Source organism: Lithobates pipiens, unplaced genomic scaffold (assembly GCF_037356315.1).
Source record: "Lithobates pipiens isolate NorthernLeopardFrog02 unplaced genomic scaffold, aLitPip1_a1.2 Scaffold_8, whole genome shotgun sequence".
NCBI classification, from domain to species: Eukaryota; Metazoa; Chordata; class Amphibia; order Anura; family Ranidae; genus Lithobates; species Lithobates pipiens.
The window spans coordinates 279,251,981-279,276,483 of NW_027507903.1; the positions used below are offsets into that span (position 1 = coordinate 279,251,981).

Genomic DNA, 24,503 nt, shown 5'->3' on the forward strand with positions numbered 1-24,503 from the left:
GCTTTTTACCTTAATGTATTTCCAGCATTAAGGTAAAAATTCCCCACTAACTGTTCTCCCCCCATCCTTAAACACTTACCCACACCGCTCCTCCACATCTCACAGGAAACACAGGCATCAGCAGGAACCATTGGCTCCTGCCGCTGTCAGTAAAACTCCTGTAAGGAGGGAGCAGAAGTGTGGCTTACCAATGTTCTGTCTCTATGGACTCACACAGCCCAGCTCGGGGGCGTGCGTGCACTGGTGCCCCCATACATGGCACATGGCTTGCTAAGAGGCACTCAGAAGAAAAAGGAGCAGACAATGGGAGGAATAGCCTAAGATGAGGTAGGTATAACCTTTTTTTAATTTTAATTAAAAAAGAAAGCTTTTAATATTACTTTAAGGACTACCTTAAAGTTTAACTGAAGACAAAACTTTATTTTTTGTTATTTTGGAGAGAATCAGGGAGGGTTATAACCCCCGTCAGTTTTTGTTTTTTTTGCCATGTGTCCCCCATTGGGGAGATTTTCCTTCACTTCCTGCCCAATAGCCAAAAAAGAAAACAAGAGGAAATTGCTCTAAAGTGAGGGAATCCTGGTGTATACCCAGTGTTAAGCCCCGTACACACTATCAGTTTTTCTGCTGAGTTTTTCCTTCAGATTTACCAAAACCATATAATATGAGGTCAAACCTTAGGAGTTTCAATGTGTATGCAATCAGGCAGGCCCTTCTACTACATGGTTTTGGTAAACCTGATGGAAAAACTCAGCAGAAAAACTGATAGTGTGTATGGGGCTTTACTATAACTAGTGTTCCCAAAGGAAGCTTTCCCCTCTATTAGTGTTCTGCTGTTAACTTCAAATTTGGGATTTTCTTACTTTCACTTTTAATTAAGAGGATGAATCTCCCTAATGGGGGCACAGACAGCAATAAAAAGTTATATATTGCTATAAAAAACAAAACAAACCCCAAAAACACATACACATCTTGTGTATCTGTAGGCCGCCATCTACTGTAGTTCTATGGAACCCTTAGGCCTGATACACATCTATGCATTTTTAGTGCTTTTTGCAGATTTGCACTACAGTCCATTTAACATGGTTTCCTATGGAACACATTCTGTAGTGCAATTCTGCAAAATGCACTAAAAATGCATACCACCAACAGAAGCAACAGTTCAGCGTTTCTCCCCTTCAATACTTTAACACAATCCATGCTGACTCTGATATCAATACTTTGAAACAATAAGCATATTTCAGAACAGTAAAAAATAAGCGTATTAATAAACAAAAAAAAAAAAAAAAAATCATACAGGCTATTGTACCATATTGAAAACTCCATTCCCAATTAAAAAAACATAGCTGTAGCTACAGATTTGAATTGCACACACAAAGACTAAAAATGAAATGCGATAAAGCAGAATATCATATAAATATTAAAAATGAAAGGAATACACAGGACTGTGTTTTTTTACACCCTATCAGCGCTTACCATCTGTGTCCCAACGCTTAGCGCTAGTGACACCACAAGCCTTCGTTGTCTTGTGCTTGGTCCATTAAGTGTATTCTCTGCCAGTACCAGTGCAGAAAGAACGTCCAATCGTTGCTCACTGTACTTCTTGTCGGAAATTACCCGTTTCTAAATACAAAACAAAATCACTACATAGTTTTATGGTTCAATGCAAATTTGAATAAACATGTTATTTGCCATTACAGTCGTTGAGGTCGATTTACTAAAGGCAAATAATCGATGCACTGTAAGTTGTTCTAGATCTGAGGGGAACATGCAAGGAAAATGAAAAAAAACAGCATTTTTTCTTACACATGATTGGATGATAGAAATCAGCAGAGCTTTCTGTCATTTCAGAGCTTCCCCTCGGATCTAGCGCAACTGCACATGCAGTGCACAGACTATTTACCTTTAGTAAATCATCCACATTATTTCCAGCTATATTGACCACCCTCCTCCCCAAATCATATCTCAAAACCAGAGCCAAGTGTATGATACACCACATCTAAAATGGAAAATCGTGATATCCTGATTTCGTAGAGCTGCCTAAGAAAGACAAAACTCAACTGACAAGGACAGAAATTCAGTTTGTAGTCATCCTGCAAAGTGTGAAGCAGGATAGGCAGAACTATAAAACAACTGTCAGATGCCATAATATCCCTATGGAATGATGTTACCTTTGCAACTGCAATAGCATTCAGTGCTTGATGTTGTAAATACTGAGTGATATGCGTTACGGAATCTGCCACAACCATGCTCCTTCTGTGGAAGGTGTGCTCAATTGCCTGGTGGTAAGAAAAAAAAATGTGGCTACATTAGAATAAAAGGTATATACACACACACATTATATATAACATTTTTCAATGTATGTGCATTAAAAAAAAAAAAAGAATTTAATCCAAGTTTTTTTTTTTTTATTCAATGGGATGTTTCCATATAAAGGCTAACTCCACCTTTTACACCAATATTTATAGTGGCTATACTTCTCCTTTAAAACCCTCAAAACAGTACATATTTTCTAAAAGCAGACACCCTGGAAAAATATAGTGGCAAGTACAATTTTTTGTCACAAGACATTAGCTCAACAATTTATCAAGCACATGATTTCAGTAAAAATACACTAAAGTTGGGGAGTGTGGCCTGGAGCGGCATGCAGTAGGATGCTGGTGATCTGAGCTCCGCCAGCACAGTATCCCAATTACCACATCCTTGGACTCTGACACCCACAATTTGCCCGTTTTCTGTTGCCTGATCACCTGTTGCCTCCCACAATAACGTCAGAGCATAAATAAACACGGAAGCGGCGGCTAAACTTGACAAATACCGCCGGACAGACCAGGATCCCCTGGAGAAAGATGGCGGCGCCATTCTGGGATAGGGAACTGCTGCAGGAGCCGACACTGCGAGGGTAATAATTGAAGCCATCACTGCTTGCCAAGAGGCCATAATGATCTGACAAACCACCCTGACCGCCAGGATTGAGGAAGTAAAGGTGGACCTCTCCCTGGTGAGACAGGACTTCCAGAAGCTGAGGGAAAAGGGCCACAGACACAAAAACTCGGTTGAACACTCTGGATGACCCCCACCCCCGCTTTAGAATTCTTCAGAGAGCATGCAGCTGCAAGTAAATCAACTGCTACAGACACTTTCCCTGTGTTCAAGCCAGGAGACGGCTGCATTTGGATCTTCAAAAAAGTGCACTCTGTAATCACCCTCCACCCTGATACGAGCAGGAAAAAAGCATTGCATACTTGATATGTTTAATACGGAGGCACCGTTTCATCTCTGCGAAATTGGCACCGTTTCATTTCTGTGAAATGTGTTTAATAAGGAGGCACCGTTTCATTTCTGTGATTACAGATTAATCTGAGATACAGACGACCCCCCCACCATTTCTGGAGCAACTGCTGTGTAATATGTATGGTAAGGAGGCTTTTTCCCCCACATTCGTTGTTGAATGGGCCCACCGCATGTCTGGGAGACCACCCCGTCTCGCACGTTTATTGCAAAATTCCTTAATTATAGGGAAATCGACACCATACTGCCCCTCAGCAGAGAGAAGGGATATCCCCTATGGCAATAAGATGATAGCTGTGTACCCAGATTTTTCAAAGGAGGTGCAGCGCGGACAAAAGGTTTCACAGAAATGAAACGGTGCCTCCATATTAAACATATCAAGTATGCAATGCTTTTTCCTGCTCGTCTCAGGGTGGAGGGTGATGACAGAGTGCACTTTTTTGAAGATCCGGATGCAGCCATCTCTTGGCTTGAACACAGGGAAACACACAGCTAAGTGTCTTCTATACTCATCCGCTGTTGCCCAACAATTGCAAGCATCCACGCTATTCAGCATTGATCACAGATGAACCTGGAATCATCCAGCCATCCCAGTGACAGACCATTTTCTTCACCCCTTTCTATGGTACTAGTTCAGTATACAGTTATTTCCGATGGAAGCAGACAAACAACTCACCATGACACCCACCCCACCAAGTGAGATTTGTCCTATGTTGTGTTTCCTTAAAAAACAGCGAAGTTTTGCCCTACCTGACTTTTTATGTGACCTGTGCTGGAACATACAAACAGGCATGCTCTACTCTATATCCTTTTTCTCCACAGCCAGACTATACTCACGGGTACTTATTTTTGTCACATGCATACAGTGGCTACTTTATGTTTGCTTCACAAGTTGAACAATGTTCGCCACATGTGGGCAGTTTGGGTATGATGCCCGCACACGTTTGACACAGTGAAGGACGGGGGTTTATAATTTAAGTTGGTTAAAGACATGTTATTACACTACGTACAGATCTGAGATATATGGTACAGTAAATCATATGGGTTACTGCTGAGAATTTTTCTGCACTCTTCATACTAATATATATATGCCGTGGGCACCAAGAACCCTGGAGCCTCACAATTCCTTTCTGTTTGATCTATGGCCTCCCTGAAACTCCTAACCTGGAATGTTCGAGGCATGAACAATAAATTTAAGAGGTTGGTCTTTTTTTTTATTTTTTATTAAGGCTTAAACCTTGTACAGTATAGGATTTCATGTCATCTGTGACCAGTCTTGCCTGTTTTTTCCAGTGAGATAAAAACAGTCAGTCAGACAGAGAAACAGATGCCCTTGCTGTGAGTGAAAGGCGATTTACATATCTCATGCATGAATGTGAGAGAGGCATTCTGTGTACCTAAGATCCCCTTCTCCTTTCCTGGGTTTTGACTGGATGTTAGTGATCATTGGGCATAATCCACAAGACCAGCAGAAATTCAGTGTAAGAAATATTGATGCCTGGCCAAGGGGAGTGTAGAAGTGGGCGGGGAGTCTACTGACATCACAACTCCACCTACCGAGCTCCAGACAACAGACCCACCCACAGAATCTTCCCTTTTCCGGGTCTCATAACAGACAGAGGGGAGATATTTGACAGGTAAGGATACATGCAGGAGGCATGTATATCCTTAGAGATAACCACTATGGCAGTAGTTTAGAAAGGATGAGAGTGGGTTTACATCCACTTTAAAAAACAGCGAGCTGACATAATAGTCCTGGTAGAAACCCATATAGAAGGTCGTTTACAGTTGGTGCTTTAATGCCCTTGGATAGGCTGGGCATACCATTCTGCCCATACCACTCATTCCAGAGGTGTTTTTGTACTTATAGCTAAATCCACTCATTTTGAGCTCCGGGGTTCTGAGGTTGACCCACTGGGCAGACATGTTTTTCTGCATGCAGCTATATATGGGGAACCAATTTTAAATATTGGGATTTTATGTCCCTTCACCTTTCAATTCTGCACTTGTCTGATGGCTTTAGTTTTTTGCCATTGCACCCTACAGCTCCGGCTGTCTGGTTAGGCGACTTCAACATGACCCTTAACCCTAGCCTGGATAAACGATACACAAAGCACACCAGTACAAACCCCAACCCAGTCTACCAGATTTGCAAAACTAATTACTAGCTTAAACCTTGTTGATACATGGAGATCTGTGCATCCTGATGCCCAGGCCTTTTCATGTTTCTCCTCTACGTATCAATCTAGGTCTAGGATAGACGTAATCCTTATCTCCAGCTCACTGCAACCTAGATTACAGGATGGAGGCTTCTCTCCGAGGTCACTCTCGGACCACAATCCCTGTTGGGCCACGTTAGCATTGCCGCAAAACCGTACCCCAGCCATGTGGAGGTTAAACCCCTTCTGGCTCACACTATTCCCTGAAGATGACATTCTGATGGACTGAGGGCACTACTTCCTAGACAATGAGGGGACAGCTCCGCTACACACTGTTTGGGATGCCTTTTAGCTACATGTTAGATCTACCCTGGTCAAGCGTACAAATAGATTGAAAAGAGCTTCTGAAACTGATATGGAGAAAGTGACAACTGAAATAAGCAACTGATGGATCCAGGCCACAGTAAGTACATGCTCATAATAAAGAGAACTGGAGAACCATGATCTGGATGAAATGTCATCAGATTCGCCAAATCCACCCGATAAGTACATCAATACACTCATCACTATTTAGAATAAACACTAAGCCACCCACTGCTGTCCAGGTATGTTTTATTTCATACTAATTCAAACAGTACCTTGAGAAGCTCCACAAGCCTGCACAATGCTTTCAAAGATGTTTTGGTCATTGGCTTCTGCATAGACATGTACAGATTCATGGTTGTTTTAATGATGTTGCTAAGGCCACAAGCATAAAGAAATCCCTGAAAAAAAAAAAAGATTAAGGTTAAATCTTGTCAATTAAGTGTTTCACCCAGACCCAGACATATCCAACATTGGATTACTGCTATAACAATTGAACAAGAATTGCAGCGCAAGAGCTCATCCACATGCACGGCAGCAGATGCCAGACAACTGGGGGGGGCAATATGTTGCCTCCTCACATGCATTACACATGGCTGCAGTGCAGCGTGGCCCTATGACATGAATAGGTCACGTTTGGCGAACCCCGACAGGGGGTATCATTTTTGCAGGGGCTATGAAGTAAAGCATTGTGGCCACAGCATGTGTACAGCTCTGAGCGGCTGCATGTTCTTTTTTAGAAAAAAACTGCAGCTCACCTGCTTATTATTTTTACTGCCCCCTGGCCACCCATGTGGTTAAGACCAGAATATCATCATTCTCCACAAATTCTTAAACAATGTAAAAACTACCCTTAAAGCGTAGGTCAGGGCAAAAAAAATAAAAAAACACAGTTGATGCGCTAGAAATCTGCTTCGGGCTAACACGATGCCTCTGCTGCTCTGACATTCCAACCAGAATTGTCAGCCCTGCCTGAACTACAGCACCCCCCCCCCCTTCCCCTATATGCATACATTCATGTCTTTCCCAGCAAAGTAATGCTAATGCCTTGATTGCCAACAGCCTGCCCACACACCATGTATAGGGAAAGGGCTCAAGGAAAATGTAGTTCTAAGGGTGTGCGCCTACATCAAAATTTCAGCAGCTGCCCCAGCAAAGGATTTTAGAAGGCTGGTGATGATGTCACATGGACATTTCGGGCTATTCCGGGTTAAAAGATGCTATGAGGAGGCAACATATTGCCTCCCAACCAACGGTCAACTACTCTGGCTGCAAACTCTTGCTCAGTTATCCTAACAGTCCCATGTTAGAAATGTCGGTTTACATTTGTTTGTACATAAAAGCAAAATGTAACAAGGTAGGATAAAAAAATGTTTGCATATGATCTAGAAGGGGGGCGGTTGTGGATAAATATGGGTAATTCCTAAAAAAAATAACCTTTAACCCCTTGGCGCTGACCTAACACAAATATGCAGCCCCACTGCACTGGGCTTTTTGCTAGGAGGCCAAATATTTGCGTACCTGCCTTTGTTCTTAGAGCGCGGTGCACAACGCATTTCCAGCACAGTGACTGGAGTCTCACTGAGAGCACAGGGTTCTGATAATTAGAACGTTCGATTCTGAGTCATCTGATCAATGTCATAGCCTCTGATTGGCTAACACAGTGATCAGTCGCTGTGAAGCCCACCCCTGCGTTTTCTGTCTCTGTGAATGGACGAGAAAGATGCATTATATCCTTCTCTGTCCTAGTAGAAAAAAGTGCATGTAGAAAAATAAATAATATTAATTTTAAAAATATACATAAAAATATATACCTAGGTCAAGGTTTGATCTAGGTCAATTCCATGGTTAGTGTTTGGGTCAATGTCAGGGTCAGTATTTTTTTTTTGGACAGGATTTTTTTTTTTTTTTAACTAGCATCAGTGTCCGTTAGTGTCGGTGTGTTTTAGGTAGGATAAAAAAAAAAAAAAAACATATGTGTTATATGTGTTATCACTGCGATTGTCAGGAGCAGGAGAATTCATTTTGGGTTGTTCTGTGGTAGTAGGTTATGGTAGTAGCATTAAATTTACAGCTAAAAAAATGTTGTTGTTTTTTTACTAATTTGGGACAGTTTTCCTTTGATAATAACAAATAAAAAAAAAAATCAGGAGATGTCCATTACCATTTAACACCAAATGACAGCCCAATTTGTCCTGGAAAAACAAGTTATAATCCACCTGAATACACAAAGTAGTTGTGATTTCTACGGTTTAACTAACACATGTCAAAGTTGCAAAATTGGGCTTAAGGCATTAAGATTTTCTTTACGCGTAGGCAAAAAACATACAAATAAAATGATGCGTCTTTCTCATTTAGTACCAACATTAAAAATGAGTCTTTGCATCAGAAAATTTCTGAGAAAGAATATTCATATGGACATTTTCATCAAACTATCTACAAAGTACACATTCTGACCCTAAAAACCATACCTGTACAAATACATTACATCTGCTGGTCAGGTCTTCTGCAAATTTTTCTGCTTTCTGTTCTTTTGACAAAATAGATTCCATTTTCATCATCCAAGAGGTTACAAACACATAGTACGACTGGACATCTCTAGAGGACAAGGAAACCAGTGAAAAGGTATAAGAAAGAAACATCGGACTTATTTACAAAAATGTTTCCAGTGCAGAAAATTAAAAGCACACACTTGACTGCATACTGTTGAAAATAAACCACTTTTTCTTTTCTACAATTTTTATACACGAAGACCACATAATACTGCTTAGAATTCTTAGAATTTTTGACGCCACAAGACATGGCAGAAATGATAAAAGTACTCAGCTAAGCGCTACTTAAAGTGCTACCAAACCCAGCACCCGGCATTCACTATATATGGTCTCCCACAGTACACAGAATGTGGAAATGCAATTATTTTAGTAAATATAAACTGCTAAATACCTTTTCTCATCAGCCGTATATAGCAGTCTTGTGACTTGTATCAGTTCCTAGTAAAGCTTGTAGGTGGAGTTTTCTTTCCCCCCTGATCCTGTCTGGACAGTGCTGATTGGCCCTGTGCTGATCACATGCATCCTCCCAAGAAAAAAGAAAAACTCTCTAGCAATACACACCAAACTGAGCATGTGCAGCCTGACTCCTAATGCTCTGTTCTTTCACTAGACGAGTTGGAGTCAGTTAAAGGAGGAGGATCAGACACAGGATCACACAGCCTTTGTACACAATGCAGAGGATTAACCCCTCCACAGAGTATAACAAGCATGCTTTACTGCAGTGGTCATCAACCCTGTCCTCAGGGCCCACTAACAGGCCAGGTTTGTAAGATAACTGAAATACATCACAGGTGATATCATTTGGTGCTCAGTGATTGCAGTATTCTATGCATCTCCCCATGGTAATACATAAAACCTGGCCTGTTAGTGAGCCCTGAGGACAGGGTCAATGACCAATGCTTTACTGCATATACAGACTGATTTTACTGCTGTGAGATTAGTAACACTGTAAAGTAAACGTCTATTCCTGCGCCATAGCTATATGGCGGGCGCTTTAAGGAGTATAGGGGGCATGCACCCAACGCGTCCCTAAAGAGCCAGTGTGCGGGCAACCGCGATCACTCCTGACTGAGCAAGAACGGGTATGTGTGTGTGTGTGTGTGTGTGTAAACGCACAAATCCACATCCTGTCAGGGGAGAGGAGACAGATCGTGTGTTCCTAGTATATAGGAACAACGATTGGGCTCCTCCTCAAGTCAGTCCCATCCCCCCACAGTTAGAACACACAGTGAGGGAACACATTTAACCCCTTGATTGCCCACAGATGGCTGCCATTACTAGTAAAAAAAAAATAATAATAATAAAAATGCCATAAATCTATCCCCTATTTTGTAGACACTATAACTTTTGCGCAAACCAATCAATATACGCTTATTGCAATTTTTTTGAAAATAAGTCTTGGTCAGGAAGAGGGTAAATCCTTCTGGGGCTGAAGTGGTTAAAGTTTCTAAATGGTTTGGGCAGCAAAGTAAAGGAGGCCTGCACATATTACCATATACCTTGTACAGCACTAAAAAGCCCTGAAGCCCATATAGCTTAAAATCTCCAAATGGAAACCTCCGATTTGGCTCCATCCCAAACTACTGGCCACTGAAGCTTTTAGTTACAGTATGGGACCAACAGTAAAATGCAGGAGGGCCATACACAACTTGGGGGACTGACATTGTTGTGAGCATATTAACAAGTTTAGGTTTTGTTTTACATGTGTTCCTTCCTAGACATGTACATTTACATACTTTAAAGTGAACTCGGGTACACTTATAACACACCCAAATGTTTCAGATGGCAAACACAAGTGAAAAATGTAAAAATAAATACAAAATACCTAAATAAGATCTATGAGTGCGGCCACTCCTTATCTTCAGCATATGACAAAGGCCTCTGTCAATCATCACGATACAGTAAAGGGATGGGCAGACACATCTGTTCACTGTATCATGTCCTGAAGTGTAAATTTGTAGCCAATTCATTTGCAAGGCAAAGTTTAATAGTTTGTGATTGTAACAGCTTATCATTTGAAACATGTTTTTATGTACACGATATTTGCAGAGCGGTTTTTCAAACATTTTTTTTTTTAAAACATGTTATTGATTTTTAATGCACAAACACAAAATAGAACACCCAATTGTTTGGTAAAATATAAAAGATGATGTTGCACTGAGTAAATAAATGCCAAACATGTCATGCTTTAAAATGGCGTCTGTCTGTGGAACAGTGCCAAAATTACAGCACCTAAAACTATCCATAGACATTTTAAAAGCCTTTACAGGTTACCATTTTAGAGTTACACAGGAGGTCAGGTACTAAAATGAACGCTCTCACTCAGACGATCACAGCAATACCTCACATGTGTGGTGCGATCGGATTTTATATATGCATGCAGGACCTAGGTGTGCATTTACAGGTGAGCACAAGGTAACAGGAGTGTGTATTTTGTTTTATTTTATTTTTTATTTAAAGTGGGTTTTCTAAGACAGTACCTTTATTTTGTTTTTTGTTCAACTTTACAGCTATTACAACGAATGAACAACTTCCCTTGTAAAAGAATGGGCTGTGACAGGTCCTCTTTATGAAGAGATGTGGGGTCTATCAGACCCCACATCTCTCCTCTGGCCTCTAATGCAGCCAATCAGACACAGGGTTGGTCTGACCAGCCACTTTACTGGGCGTTCTGACGTCACACAGTGGGAGGCACAACATCTGTTCCTCTCACTGTGTGCCCAGATCTGGATGCCACCGGTCGCATCCTAACCAGGCTCCCCAATTGCAGGAGAGAGCTCAGTAAAGACAGCCTGTATAATACAGCGGTTCGTTAGCCGCTAGGATTACTTTTACTTTGTAGGGAATCACTGGCACTTAAAAGATGATATTTCGATAATTTCTGCAGTGATGACCAAGATATCACCCTTCCCGTCCGAGGATGTTTATAAACATACACCAAACAGGAAGTGGTTAGACAGATTTTATTATTTAATAAACTAGAATCTACATGGAGACTTAAAGTGGAACTAAAGTCACAAAATACAAGCAGGCAGGCACTTTACTGCAGAAGAGACATGCAATGTTTCTTCTACAATAAAATTCACCTACCTGCTCGCTGTCTTCCCTGGCAAGTAAACTGAACTGCGCATGGGAAGCTTTGCTTACATCACTGGCACAGTACCCGTGTGCCGGGATGACAGACTCCTGTGCATGCACAGGCGTGTAATCATGCCGCACTGGCTAAGGAAGGCGGCCAAAAACCAGCAGAGGCCGATGATACCAGCGAGTGATGGGGACCGTTGAAGAAAAGGTAAGTTTAGCTCCGCTTTAAAAACGGACTAATGTTAAACACACACCCAGCAATATAAAATGTCTGTCAACTGCCTCACAATCATAATAGTGTAAAACAAGTTAATCTATTTTAACTTTTATGACTGATAGAGAAATGATGTTAGATGTCACGTTTTATAGGCTGATTTAATGTGGTTGTAAAGCTCAGACATGAAATATGAACAAAGCATACCCCTCTATAGTGTGTCAATTCTGTCTGCTGCATTGTTCCTCTGCTATCGGCACGAGTCACTCATTTCTCCTGACACAAAGAGAAAAATGGTGACAGGGAAGGGATCTCCAACAGATTGACAGCCCGAGCTCTGTTTCTATGTGCTGTGAAGGGGGTGTGCCTTCCCTTCAATCAGCTGTCAGTGGTCTCCACACTGAACTCTGCAGAGTGTAATTTTAGCCCCCTCCCCCTTTTTTTTTTTTTATGAACTCAGACAAGCTTATAAATTCAGCACTTTGAACGGATGTAGAGAAGAAAGGGCTGCAGATAGACAGATACAACTTATGTAGGATGTTTTGTTTAATTTCTGTGTATCACCTGAGCAAGTCCACCATTAGGGGGGTACAGCCGATACAACTGTAAGGGGCACCCGGGCCAGAAGAAGGCAGGGTGGGTGAAGGGCGGTTGTGCAGTATAGAAACAATCTCGCAGCTTCTGCTGGTCTCTGTGTCATTGAGCTCAGACATCGAGCTCTTTACTGTCACCTCTGGCTACTAGGGGTGCAACGGATCAAAAAACTCACGGATCGGATCGCTCCTTGGATCAGAGCCACGGATCGGATCATTTTTCAGATCCAGAAATAATTGAATTTGCAAAAACCTGTGAAAATTCAACCACCATATAGTCCCCACTGTAATATCCACATCATCTCCCCCACTGTAATATTGGCCAAGTATGGCTGGGTACGGCTGAGCATGGCTGGGTACGGCTGAGCATGGCTGAGCATGGTCGGGTACGGCTGGGTATTGCAGAGTATGGCGGGGTATCACCGAGTATGGCAGGGTATCACCGAGTATGGCAGGGTATCACCGAGTATGGCAGGGTATCACCGAGTATGGCAGGGTATCACCGAGTATGGCAGGGTATCACCGAGTATGGCAGGGTATCACCGAGTATGGCAGGGTATCACCGAGTATGGCAGGGTATCACCGAGTATGGCAGGGTATCACCGAGTATGGCAGGGTATCACCGAGTATGGCAGGGTATCACCGAGTATGGCAGGGTATCACCGAGTATGGCAGGGTATCACCGAGTATGGCAGGGTATCACCGAGTATGGCAGGGTATCACCGAGTATGGCAGGGTATCACCGAGTATGGCAGGGTATCACCGAGTATGGCAGGGTATCACCGAGTATGGCAGGGTATCACCGAGTATGGCAGGGTATCACCGAGTATGGCAGGGTATCACCGAGTATGGCAGGGTATCACCGAGTATGGCAGGGTATCACCGAGTATGGCAGGGTATCACCGAGTATGGCAGGGTATCACCGAGTATGGCAAAGTATCACCGAGTATGGCAAAGTATCACCGAGTATGGCAAAGTATCACCGAGTATGGCAAAGTATCACAGAGTATGGCAAAGTATCACAGAGTATGGCAAAGTATCACCGAGTATGGCAGAGTATGGCTGGGTATCGCAGAGTATGGCAGAGTATGGCTGGGTATCGCAGAGTATGGCAGAGTATGGCAGAGTAAGGCAAAATAAGGCAGAGTAAGGCAGAGTAAGGCAGAGTAAGGCAGAGTAAGGCAGAGTAAGGCAGAGTAAGGCAGAGTAAGGCAGAGTAAGGCAGAGTATCACCGAGTATGGCAGAGTATCACCGAGTATGGCAGAGTATGGCAGAGTATCACCGAGTATGGCAGAGTATGGCTGGGTATCACGAGTATGGCAGAGTATGGCTGGGTATCACCGAGTATGGCTGGGTATCACCGGGTATGGCAGAGTATGGCTGGGTATCACCGGGTATGGCAGAGTATGGCTGGGTATCACCGGGTATGGCAGAGTATGGCTGGGTATCACCGGGTATGGCAGAGTATGGCTTTGTATCACCGGGTATGGCAGAGTATGGCTGGGTATCACCGGGTATGGCAGAGTATGGCTGGGTATCACCGGGTATGGCAGAGTATGGCTGGGTATGGCAGAGTATTGGCAGGGTATTGGCAGAGTATGGCAGGGTATGGCAGAGTATGGCAGAGTATGGCAGAGTACTGGCAGAGTATTGCAGGGTATTGGCAGGGTATGGCAGAGTATGGAGGGATGGCCGAGCATGGATGGATGTGACTGCAACGGTCACAGAGCAGCGCTGTGGGCACTATAGATCCAGCCCACAGTGCTGCTTCCAGCCGATTTCTCCCCTCGACTGTACAGATCAATACACAGAGGGCAGAGAGGAACTGGCATCATGACATGACGCCGGTTTGTTTACAAGTGATTCCTCTGTCATTTGACGGAGCAGTCACATTGTAAACGGCCGCCGGGTGTACCAAGATGGCTGCCGCTCCAGGGCTAGGCCGAAGCCACACCCCTACTGTCTACTATTTGCATATGCATCCCTCATATGAGCTGCCTGTATTGTGCTCCCCTGTGTCATCAACATGTCAGCTTTGTGAAAACGAGCTGGGACTAGGAGGAAGATTTTTTACAGGTAGGGGCTGTTTGTGTACAGGGAGGGGCCAGAGACTTGTGCGTGCGTGCATTTGTGTATGTGTAGCGCTGAAATTATATATAAACACACACATACATGGGAGGGGCTGATGTATATACAGCTGGGGGGGGGCTGACATATATACAGGTTTGGTGGGGGAGCTGGCATATATACAGGAATGCGTACAGGTGAGGTAGCCAGGTCTGTTGATTCGGTGGGATGGCTAGGTGGGACCAGGCCTAAAGCCACGTAAGGGGCCCAAAAATTTCTGATGGCGGCCCTGCACCTGAGGATAGTCCCTTCACTGAGTATATGTGAGGGATTACAACCGCTTTAACTAACTGGAATGGTGTAGTGTTTCTGAGCATGAACACAAACTGATGGAGACCCCATGTGTGTGTGTTTTATCTTCTTATCCAACTAACAGGATCTGTAAAAGCTAGCCATAAAAGGTAAAGATTTCAATAGAGTCCCACATCCATGCTGAAAAGCGTGGAGAGAGGAATTTCCCCTGCTGGATAATGTATTTATGATGCGATTTTTCAGAAAACCCAAACTGTGACTGCATCTGATTGAATGCAGCGACAGTTTGGGCAGGAATTTTCCACCAAGGTCTTCCAATTTTCAGACAAATGTTTGTGGAGCTGGGTGGTGGCAAAAGGCCACCCATGGCTCAAACTGCAGCCAGTTCATCAGGAACTGGCCTAAATTCAAACCATGTATGGTCAGCATAAAACGGAAAATGTCTAGCTAACTAATCAGATAGTAAATGGCTTTATCTTACTCAGCTTCACCTAAAACAATGTAAAATTGAAGACAAATGTGGCTAATTAAAACGGAAGCTGAGCAAATTTGAATAACACAACCTTCAACTATTAAAAGAATTATAGTTACCCTCAAATACAATCAATCAATCTTTATGATTACAATGATACCACATATATTTGAAGTGGCTTGCAGGTTTTAATGGACCTACTTGGTAAGTGACTGGGCCTTAGTCTGTAGAAAAGTTTCTCTCTGAGCCTTAATAGCAAGTAGGCTCTTCCGGTCCATCAGTTTGGCTGCAGCCGGTACCTTCTGGATTAGAAAACTATCAGCATACCAAATAATGTTGGCTGTTAGAGTGATAGCCGGGACCTACAATACAGATAAAAATTCCACTTTATACTGAAACATGTACATAGTAAAACCTCAGATATTATATTACAGTGGTTGTAAACCTCAGACATGAAAAATAAACAAAGCAAATCTCTCTATAGTGTGCGTTTGCCTCAATCCTAAACACCAAGTGTAATTTCTTTCCGCTGCCTCCTTCCTCTGCTATAAGCACTTCTGACAAGTTTTCCTGACCCCAAGAGAAAATGGGGACAGAGGGACCTCCAGCTGACTGACAGCCTTAGCTCTGTTCCGGTGTGCAGGGGGTGTCCCTTCCCCCCAATCAGCTCTCAGAGCTCTCCTCACTGATGTAACTTCATCTCTCCACCCCCTGCTTTTCAGAGCTGAGATAATCCTGTGTAAATTATGGACTTCGAACAGCTGTAGAGAAGAGAATTCTGCAAATAATTTCCTGAAATCAGTTTTAAATTAAACTATTCACAAGATAGAAGTACTGGATCTCTGAAATAAGTATGAATTAATTTTGATGTTATTTGTTAATTTGTTATGAATATTCTTACGCAGTATGGTGCAAGCCTGCTCACATTTCTGCATGGTTTGTGCTCACTGTATTGTCTTACATTTATGTCATCATTTTCTATGTTTTTCTTGCCAAAAAAACTTACAGAAAAAAAATGTAACTGAACAGTATAACAGTACTGCACAATAACCTGTCTAGCAAGTAGATCTAGGGGTTACTAGCAGAAAGGTAAAGTAACTACTCTATTTGTGTATGCAAGAAACATAGTTACAGTGGGGAAAATAATTATTTGATCCCCTGCAGATTTTGTAAGTTTATCCCCTTACAAAGAAATGAAGGGTCTATAATTGTTATCATAGGTGTAGTTTAAATGATAGAGACAGAATATCAACCAAAAATCTAGAAAAAGGCATGATACAAATGGTATAAATTGGAGTCGATTCCCAAGCAAAACATGACTTAGTGCTTGGTGGAGAATCCCTTCTTGGCAAGCTTAGGAGGCAAGACGTTTCTTGTAGTTAGTGACCAGTTTTGCACACATTTCAGGAGAGATTTTGGTCCACTCTTTACAGATCTTCTCTAAATCCTTAAGGTTTCTTGACTGTTGCTTGGCAGCTCAAAGTTTCAGCTCCCTCCATACATTTTATGTAGGACTAAAGTCTAGGCCACTCCATGGATTTAATATGCTTCTTCTTGAGCCACTCCTTTGTTGCCTTGGTGGTATATTTTTGGTTATTGTCTTGGTGGAAGACACATCCATGATCCATCCATCTTCAGTGTACTGGCTGAGGGAAGAAGGTTCTCATCCAAGATTTTACAATACATGGCCCTGTCCATTGGCCCCTCAATGTGGCAAAGTCAGCCTGTACTGTTAGCAGAGAAACAGCCCCCAAGCATAATGTTTCGGCCTCCATGCTTGACTGTATTTTTCTTACTCCAAGCGAGTCTCCTCCTCAAGAAGGAAGGGGACTATGCTTTAGGGCTGTTTCTCTGCTAAAGGTACAGGCTGATTTTGCCGCATTGAGTATGCATTGCAAAATCCTGGATGAGAACCTTCTTCCCTCAACCAGAACACTGAAGATGGGTCGTGGATAGGTTTTCCAGCATGACAATGAGCCAAAACATACCCCCAAGGCAACAAAGGAGTGGCTCAAGAAGAAGCACATTAAGGTCATGGAGTGGCCTAGTCAGTCACCAGACCTTAATCCTATAGAAAATTTAGGGAGGGAGCTGAAACTTTGAGTTGTCAAGAGACAGCCATGAAACTTAGAGAAGATCTGTATAGAAGAGTGGACCAAAAACCCTCCTGAGATGTGTGCAAACCTGCTCACCAACGATAAGAAACGTCTTACCTCTGTGCTTGCCAACAAGGGTTTCTTCACCAAGTACTAAGTCATGTTTGGGGATCAAATATTTATTTTACCCACTGAACTGCAACTTAGTTAATAGCATTTGTTTTATGTGTTTTTTCTGGGTTTTTGGTTTATATTCTGTCGCTATCATTTAAAATACACCATTGATAAAAATTATAGACCCTTCATTTCTTTGTAAGTGGGAAAACTTACAAAATCTGCAGGGGATCAAACAATTATTTTCCCCACTGTACTACAACTACACAGTGTACAAAATCCAAAGAAGAGTTCTTGCAAAGCTAATGCTTAGAAAATAGAAGGGCTCATTTAAAAAGCCACATTATGATCTGCTATGACCAAAAAAAAAAAAAACATTTATAAAGCAGAGCAATGTGCTTTACAAATGTGTTCTGCCAGCTTTTGGGCTCTGAAGCTAGCAGAGTGCAATAGAACGGATACAATTTTTCTATGACAAATAACATTCTGGAGGACAAATGGGGCTAATAATAGGGCTTAGATATCTAATAAATCTACATGAATGTCCTTTTAATGACATTCAGTATAACTCAGCATCTTCGCTTTCATTCACTAAAGTTTTAGGTCTGGATAATGGCGGGCTACATCAAGGTAGCTTATTACTTTTAGGCCCCTTTCACACTGGGGCGGTGAATGTGTCTGTGGTAAAGCGGCGCTATTTTTAGTGTCACTTTACCGTCAATTTTGCGGTGCTATTCGGCCGCTAGCGGGGCGCTTTTAGGGTTAAAACCACTGCAAAGCGCTGCTGTATCGCTATGCCGGCGGTATAGTCACACTGTCCCATTGATTTCAATGGGCAGGAGCGGTGTTATACATCGCTCCTTCAGCGCTTTAAAGATGCTGCTTGCAGGAGTTTTTTTTTAACATCCTGCAAGCACACCGCTCCAGTGTGAAAGCCCGAGAGACAGGAGCGGCGCTTTACAGGTGCTATGCAGGCGCTATTGTTAGTGTTGTAGCGCCTGTAAAGTGCCTCAGTGTGAAAGGGGTCTATCCCGTGGGAGTCTATGCCCGGGAGTGGATGAAAATACCTGTTTCAGACAGGTATCTGCACCCCCTATCCCTGAAAGGTGTCAAATGTGACACCGGAGGGGGGGAAGGGTTCCGAAAAGCAGAGGTTCAATTTTTGTATGAACCTCCGCTTTAAGCCAAATGAATGGTGTGACCATATTTTTCTCTAACAAGGAAATATTAATAGATAGTTTCAGGTGTAATATGCTGTGTATATATATATATATATATATATATATATATATATATATATATATATATATATATATATATATATATATATATAATTTTAATTTTTTTCTGTTTGTCAGTATACTATATCAGCATCTCGCACTTATTTGATGACAAAAAAAAAAAAAAAAAAAAAAGTACAAAAAATGTAATATATTGCAACTGATCAGGTCTTAGATGAGGTAGCTGCATTAGGCCTCATTCATATAGGGTGTATGACTCCATGTTCCAGGTGAGGGCAAGTTTTACCCTCCTAGTGATGCACAGGTGTTCTGTGAATCCCCATTAGGCCGTCCCATAGCTGTCAATTGGGATGCAGCAGCTGCACGGACAAAGTCACTGCTTCCAATGTGAAATTTGTGCAAGTGTGTGGCACCTTGTTTATGTCAGCACAGATAGATACAAGGACACCAGCTCATCATAGACATAATAGACATCTAGTAATGATGCACTGTGCCTGAAAAGAAAACGAATGCAGCCACCGCATCTAAGGACTGATATAGAATCACACTACATTTTTGCTCTTGGATTTTAATATACAGTTCTTTAAGGATATTTTCAGTGCTTTTTGCAACATGACACTGTACCTTCTTACACACATCCAGGAGAGACTTGTAAAGCTTTTTGTCTACGCTCCGAAATATATGAAAGTGAAGTACAAAAAGGCCACAGAGCCCCACATATCGCTCCCGCTGATCAATTTCAGAGGCTTCTCCTGCAGAGTAATGGATAAGGAAAATAGCTGACATCACAGGTCACACCGTAAAAGATTGTACATCTCTGAAACTGAACAGGAAAACTGGACTCACCTAGTTTAACTTCCACATTAGAAAATATTGTGCGAATGTTATGTGCAAACTCTTCAGCAAAGGTTCCATTCTTTGAGACAGATACTCCCCCATTGGAGGAGTCAAACTGTTGTTCAACACACCCCTGTTAGACATGAAATAACACAAAGCATTAAAAATGAAAGTTTAACACTATATAAAGATGGGGAAGCAATGCAAGCAAGTCAAAATATCTTCGATGCTCAAACTTTAAAATACAGCTGTACCTAATATATTTTTTTATGCTAACCAGATGGGGCAAAAGTATACATGCAGAAAAACTCCTCCGTAGCCCAACACCCTTCATACATATTACCTTCTGAAAGTCCACCCATCCCTAGTGACAGGTCATTATGGCACCAAGACCCCTTTCACACCAGGGCATTTTGCAGGCGCTATAGCTTTAGACATAGCGCCTGCATCCGCCCTAAAAAAGCTGCACCATTGTCTATAGTGTGAAAGCCCCGAGGGCTTTCACACTACAGCAGTGCGCTGGCAGGACGTAAGGGAAAAGTCCAGCCAGCAGCTTCTTTGGAGCATTGAAGGAGTGGTGTGTTTACCACTCCTCCACCGTTGCTACGCATTAAAATCAATGGGACAGCGCTGTAACACTGCCGGCAAAACGCCGCTATTGCAGCGTATTGCTGGCGGTTTTAACCCTTTCTCGGCCGCTAGCGGAGGGTTAAAGCGCCCTGCTAGCGGCCGAAATGCGCCGCAAATCAAGCGGTAAAACGCTGCTAAAAATAGCACAGTTTTACCGCCGACGCTATGGGCGGTGTGGAGTTAAAGGGGTCTAAGAGAAAGAGAAGGCATGCCTACTCTTCCTATATATCATACATTCAGGTTTCAGGTCACTAAAGCTACATGCTGCAGGAATACTTTGGTGTAAGCTATAAGAATCACTTTAGAATAACAAATATTCATCAGGTACAATTTGCTTTGCTACAATGCCCATAAAGTACAAATAATTTGATCAGATGCATCACTAGCAAAAATATACCCGGTCTCACTTACTCTAAACATTAAAAAAAAAACGAATGTACTAGTAGAATACTGAAAAAAATCCAAGAAAATTCTGCAGTGTTTGAGTATACATGAAATCAAGACAAGACTAAAGAAAAGAAAGAAAAAAACCCCATAAAAGTAAAACATACTATATAAAATTTTGTCTACTTTGAATCGGTTTATAATTTGATCTCTAGAAGTCCCTGCACCTCCAGTTTACAGCACTAGCAGTGAGTACCTCTGCCAACTTTGGGTGTGTTTACTTTTGCCTTACGTCACACTGTATGCAATTACTGGTGCTGTCCTATATACACAGAAACACTAATATCACAAGAAAGCATTTGGAGTTAAAATTAACATGTCAGCTACCTTGCCATTCAGAGGATTCAAAACTAAGACCAACTATTGTAATAGCCAATATATTCAGTGCATTTTTTTTGGCTGTAATTGTTTCGAAAAGGACACAATTTCACTACCAGCATTATGAAAAAGTTTAAATTAGAAGATTTCTAGCCAGTGTACTGATATGGCTTACTACCTGGAACAAAGCGCCATCAAGCAACTGACTTTCCAGTTTTAACAGCAGCTTCTCAAAAGGTTTCAGTTTATCCTCCCGAATTCCAAACTTTGCCGGGTTATGATGTACGGATTTTAATAACCTATAGGGGAGAATAAACATGTCATCCTATACTGAATTCCGAGTTCGGCATCCATGCATCAAATAACTGAGTTTAACCCTTTCATGACTAAGCCTATTTCTGAAATTTGGTGTTTACAAGTTAACATTTTTTGCTAGAAAATTACTTAGAACCCCCAAACATTATAATATATATATATATATAAGAAAAAAAGGAGAAAATTTGCGCTACAGAATAAAAAAATATAAATGAAAATAAATAATGCTGCAGTTTTGATATATACCAAACAGATAAGATTGGCTCCTTACCAGATATCCTAGTAAGGTGCGCTTTAAGGGGTCAGGTCAGACCATACATAGACTTGAATCATCCAACCCTGGCTCCACTCTCAAACAGGAACGCAACTCAAGGGTATTCCAACAGGGAAAGCGAATAGTCCACCATAGGAAGGAAGAAAGCACTCCAAATAGTGTAAAACCATTTATTAAAATAAAAGTAAAAAAAGAGATGCACTTACAGGATTAATGTAAGGAAAGGCATGTCATGGTAGAAAGCGTCGGCCAAGCGCAATTCTCCACATTCATATCCTTATTCTGACTGCTGTTTCATGAGGCAAAAAGTAGTGTGACACGCTACTTTTTGCCTCATGAAACAGCAGTCAGAATAAGGATATGAATGTGGAGAATTGCGCTTGGCCGACGCTTTCTACCATGACATGCCTTTCCCTACATTAATCCTGTAAGTGCATCTCTTTTTTTACTTTTATTTTAATAAATGGTTTTACACTATTTGGAGTGCTTTCTTCCTTCCTATGGTGGACTATTCGCTTTCCCTGTTGGAATACCCTTGAGTTGCGTTCCTGTTTGAGAGTGGAGCCAGGGTTGGATGATTCAAGTCTATGTATGGTCTGACCTGACCCCTTAAAGCGCACCTTACTAGGATATCTGGTAAGGAGCCAATCTTATCTGTTTGGTGGCGGTGCACTTCAGTTTGCTCTACGTTGAAACACGACTTAGAAGATTTGGAATTATTTGAGACACGTGGTGTTTTGTTCACAGTTTTTCTATTTTTATAAGAACTATCACAATGAGGACACATCAATAATTTATGTGACCTATCTATTCGCACAACTTTTGTGTGTCGGCACATGGCACAATACTATTGTGATTCATTTTCTATGCAATTAGTGACACTGTTGTATATGTATTGCTAAATGTGTTTAATATATGCCACTCAATATGTTCAGGTATTTATAATGATGTGATTTTCTATATAACACTTTGCACTCCTTGAGACTCTTGGTAAAATAGGTGTTATTGTATTATAATCACTTAGGGTCCATACTGAGTTTTGGGTGAGGTGTGTACACCTTAATATTCACTATTAGGGATTGCGCAGTTTTTCTCTTTTCTCTATATATATATATATATATATATATATATATATATATATATATATATATATATATACACACATACATACACACACACACACACACACACACACACACACACATATACACATTTTTAGCAGAGAATCTAGAGAATAAAATGGCGATTGTTTTAAAGGCAATTTTTGGGGAAAAGAGCCACTTTCATGAATTAAAAAAAAAACAGTATAGTTATTCCAATTTTTTTTTATAATGTGAAAGATGTTGTTACGCCGAGTAACTAGATACCAAACATGTCACGCTTTATAATTGTATGCACTCGTGGAATGGCGACAAACTTTGGTACCTAAAAATCTCCATAGGCGACACTTTAATTTTTTTTTTTTTTACAGTTACCAGGTTAGAGTTACAGAGGAGGTCTAATGCTACAATTATTGCTCTCGCTCCGACGATCGCGGCGATACCTCACATGTGTGATTTGAACACTGTGTACATATGCGGGGACTTTCGTTTGCGTTTTCTTTACTGCACAAGCTCGCGGTGATGGGGGCAGTTAGAATTTTTTTTTTTATTTCTTTTATATTATTAAATTGTGTTTTTGAAAAAAAATAAAAAATTTTGATCACTTTTATTGCAGTATTGTAATAGGTGGTGACAGGTAATCTTTATGGAGGGATGGGGGGGGTCTAAAAGACCCCAAATTCCTCTTTTGCACTTCAAAGTATTCAGATCACCGAAAACGGTGTATCTGAATACTGTATATTTTTTAAAATCCGGCGCCATTGGCAGCCGAATAAACAGGAAGTGACGTGGCTTCCGTGCTTACATCAAGGAGACTGGAACTAAGCCGTTTCCTGCTTCATTCCAGTCTGTCACTAGCCGCCGGAAGAGCCGGATCGTCGTTTGGCCCTCCCATTCCACCGGGAGGACCAGGAAGAGTGGCGAGAGGGAGTCCCCTCCCACTCCTCCCGCATAAAAAACTAGCAGCTTTTAGCCGCATCGGTTGTTATCCTCGGAAAGCCGATTGCCCGATCTAAACAACGGTACCGGGATGATGATTGCAGCTGCAGGCATCATCCCGGTATAACCCCCGAATGAAAGCCGAGTACGCACATCTGCGTATGCTCAGCGGGAACGGGTTATATAGTTTGCAATGACAGTAGGCCATGATGGTGTACCGCTGTATTCAGGTTTGGAACCAACAGGCATTGTGACCCTTGCTTGTCTCCTCCTCCATGCCAATGAGTTCCTAGGCCAGTGATGGCAAACCTTGGCACCCCAGATATTTTGGAATTACATTTCCCATGATGCCTAACTACAATGCAGATTGCATGAGCATCATGGGAAATGTAGTTCCAAAACATGCAAACATGTCCCCAGCCACTAGGGGGCAGAACAGCCATTTCTAGAAGCTCCTGCCAGATCTTTCCCTGCAGACGGGAACCAGCAGGGAAAGATCATGTGATCTCTTCAAAGCACAGCTAAAATAAGATTTTTAGTTGGGGGTTTTTTGTTTGTTTTTTATGGGAACCAGAAGCATCATGTATTTACATTCTTATATTGATCAATTGCACCTAAAAGAACTGTATTTAATACCAATTTAAAAAACAATAACAATGGCCATTTTAGGTTACAGCAACCTTGGGAAATATGCTGATAAAGGGATTTATTCAAATCTCAAAATATATTCTAGAGAGCTGGGTAATGTATAGTGGGCAAAAGGCAGGTTGTAATTCAATTTTTTGAGGAATTCAGTAATGAAAATTCCAAGAAACCACAAACATGGTGCAGAAACTCAAACACTTGCTCATGCTTGCACTTTAAACACTTGGGTTTCTTCACCAAATACTGTAGCATCATGCTGAATACAGAAATCTAAAGTGTAGGAAAAGTTAAAGGGTATCTAAACCCAAAAACAAAAATGTTTATATATTAATGCTTACCAATCCTTAAAGTGATTGTAAAGGCTGTTTTTTTTTTCCTTTAAAAATAATAAACGTTATACTTATTTGCTCTGTTGAAGTGGATTTGCATAGATCAACCCGGATCC

General features: G+C 41.7%; 1 protein-coding gene across 2 annotated transcripts in view; it reads right to left on the reverse strand.

Moving 5' to 3' along the window:
* WASHC4 (WASH complex subunit 4) overlaps nucleotides 1-24,503 on the reverse strand; it is a 101,403-nt gene that overhangs the window by 24,982 nt on the left and 51,918 nt on the right. For both annotated transcript variants that reach the window (XM_077472094.1, XM_077472095.1), the window contains exons 10-17: nucleotides 20,964-21,084; nucleotides 19,403-19,526; nucleotides 19,181-19,308; nucleotides 15,307-15,467; nucleotides 8,282-8,408; nucleotides 6,086-6,211; nucleotides 2,169-2,276; nucleotides 1,474-1,620 (exon numbers count right to left, since the gene is read on the reverse strand). In XM_077472094.1, the coding sequence (XP_077328220.1) occupies nucleotides 1,474-1,620; nucleotides 2,169-2,276; nucleotides 6,086-6,211; nucleotides 8,282-8,408; nucleotides 15,307-15,467; nucleotides 19,181-19,308; nucleotides 19,403-19,526; nucleotides 20,964-21,084 (1,042 nt within the window). The remainder of the gene's footprint in view (nucleotides 1-1,473; nucleotides 1,621-2,168; nucleotides 2,277-6,085; nucleotides 6,212-8,281; nucleotides 8,409-15,306; nucleotides 15,468-19,180; nucleotides 19,309-19,402; nucleotides 19,527-20,963; nucleotides 21,085-24,503) is intronic.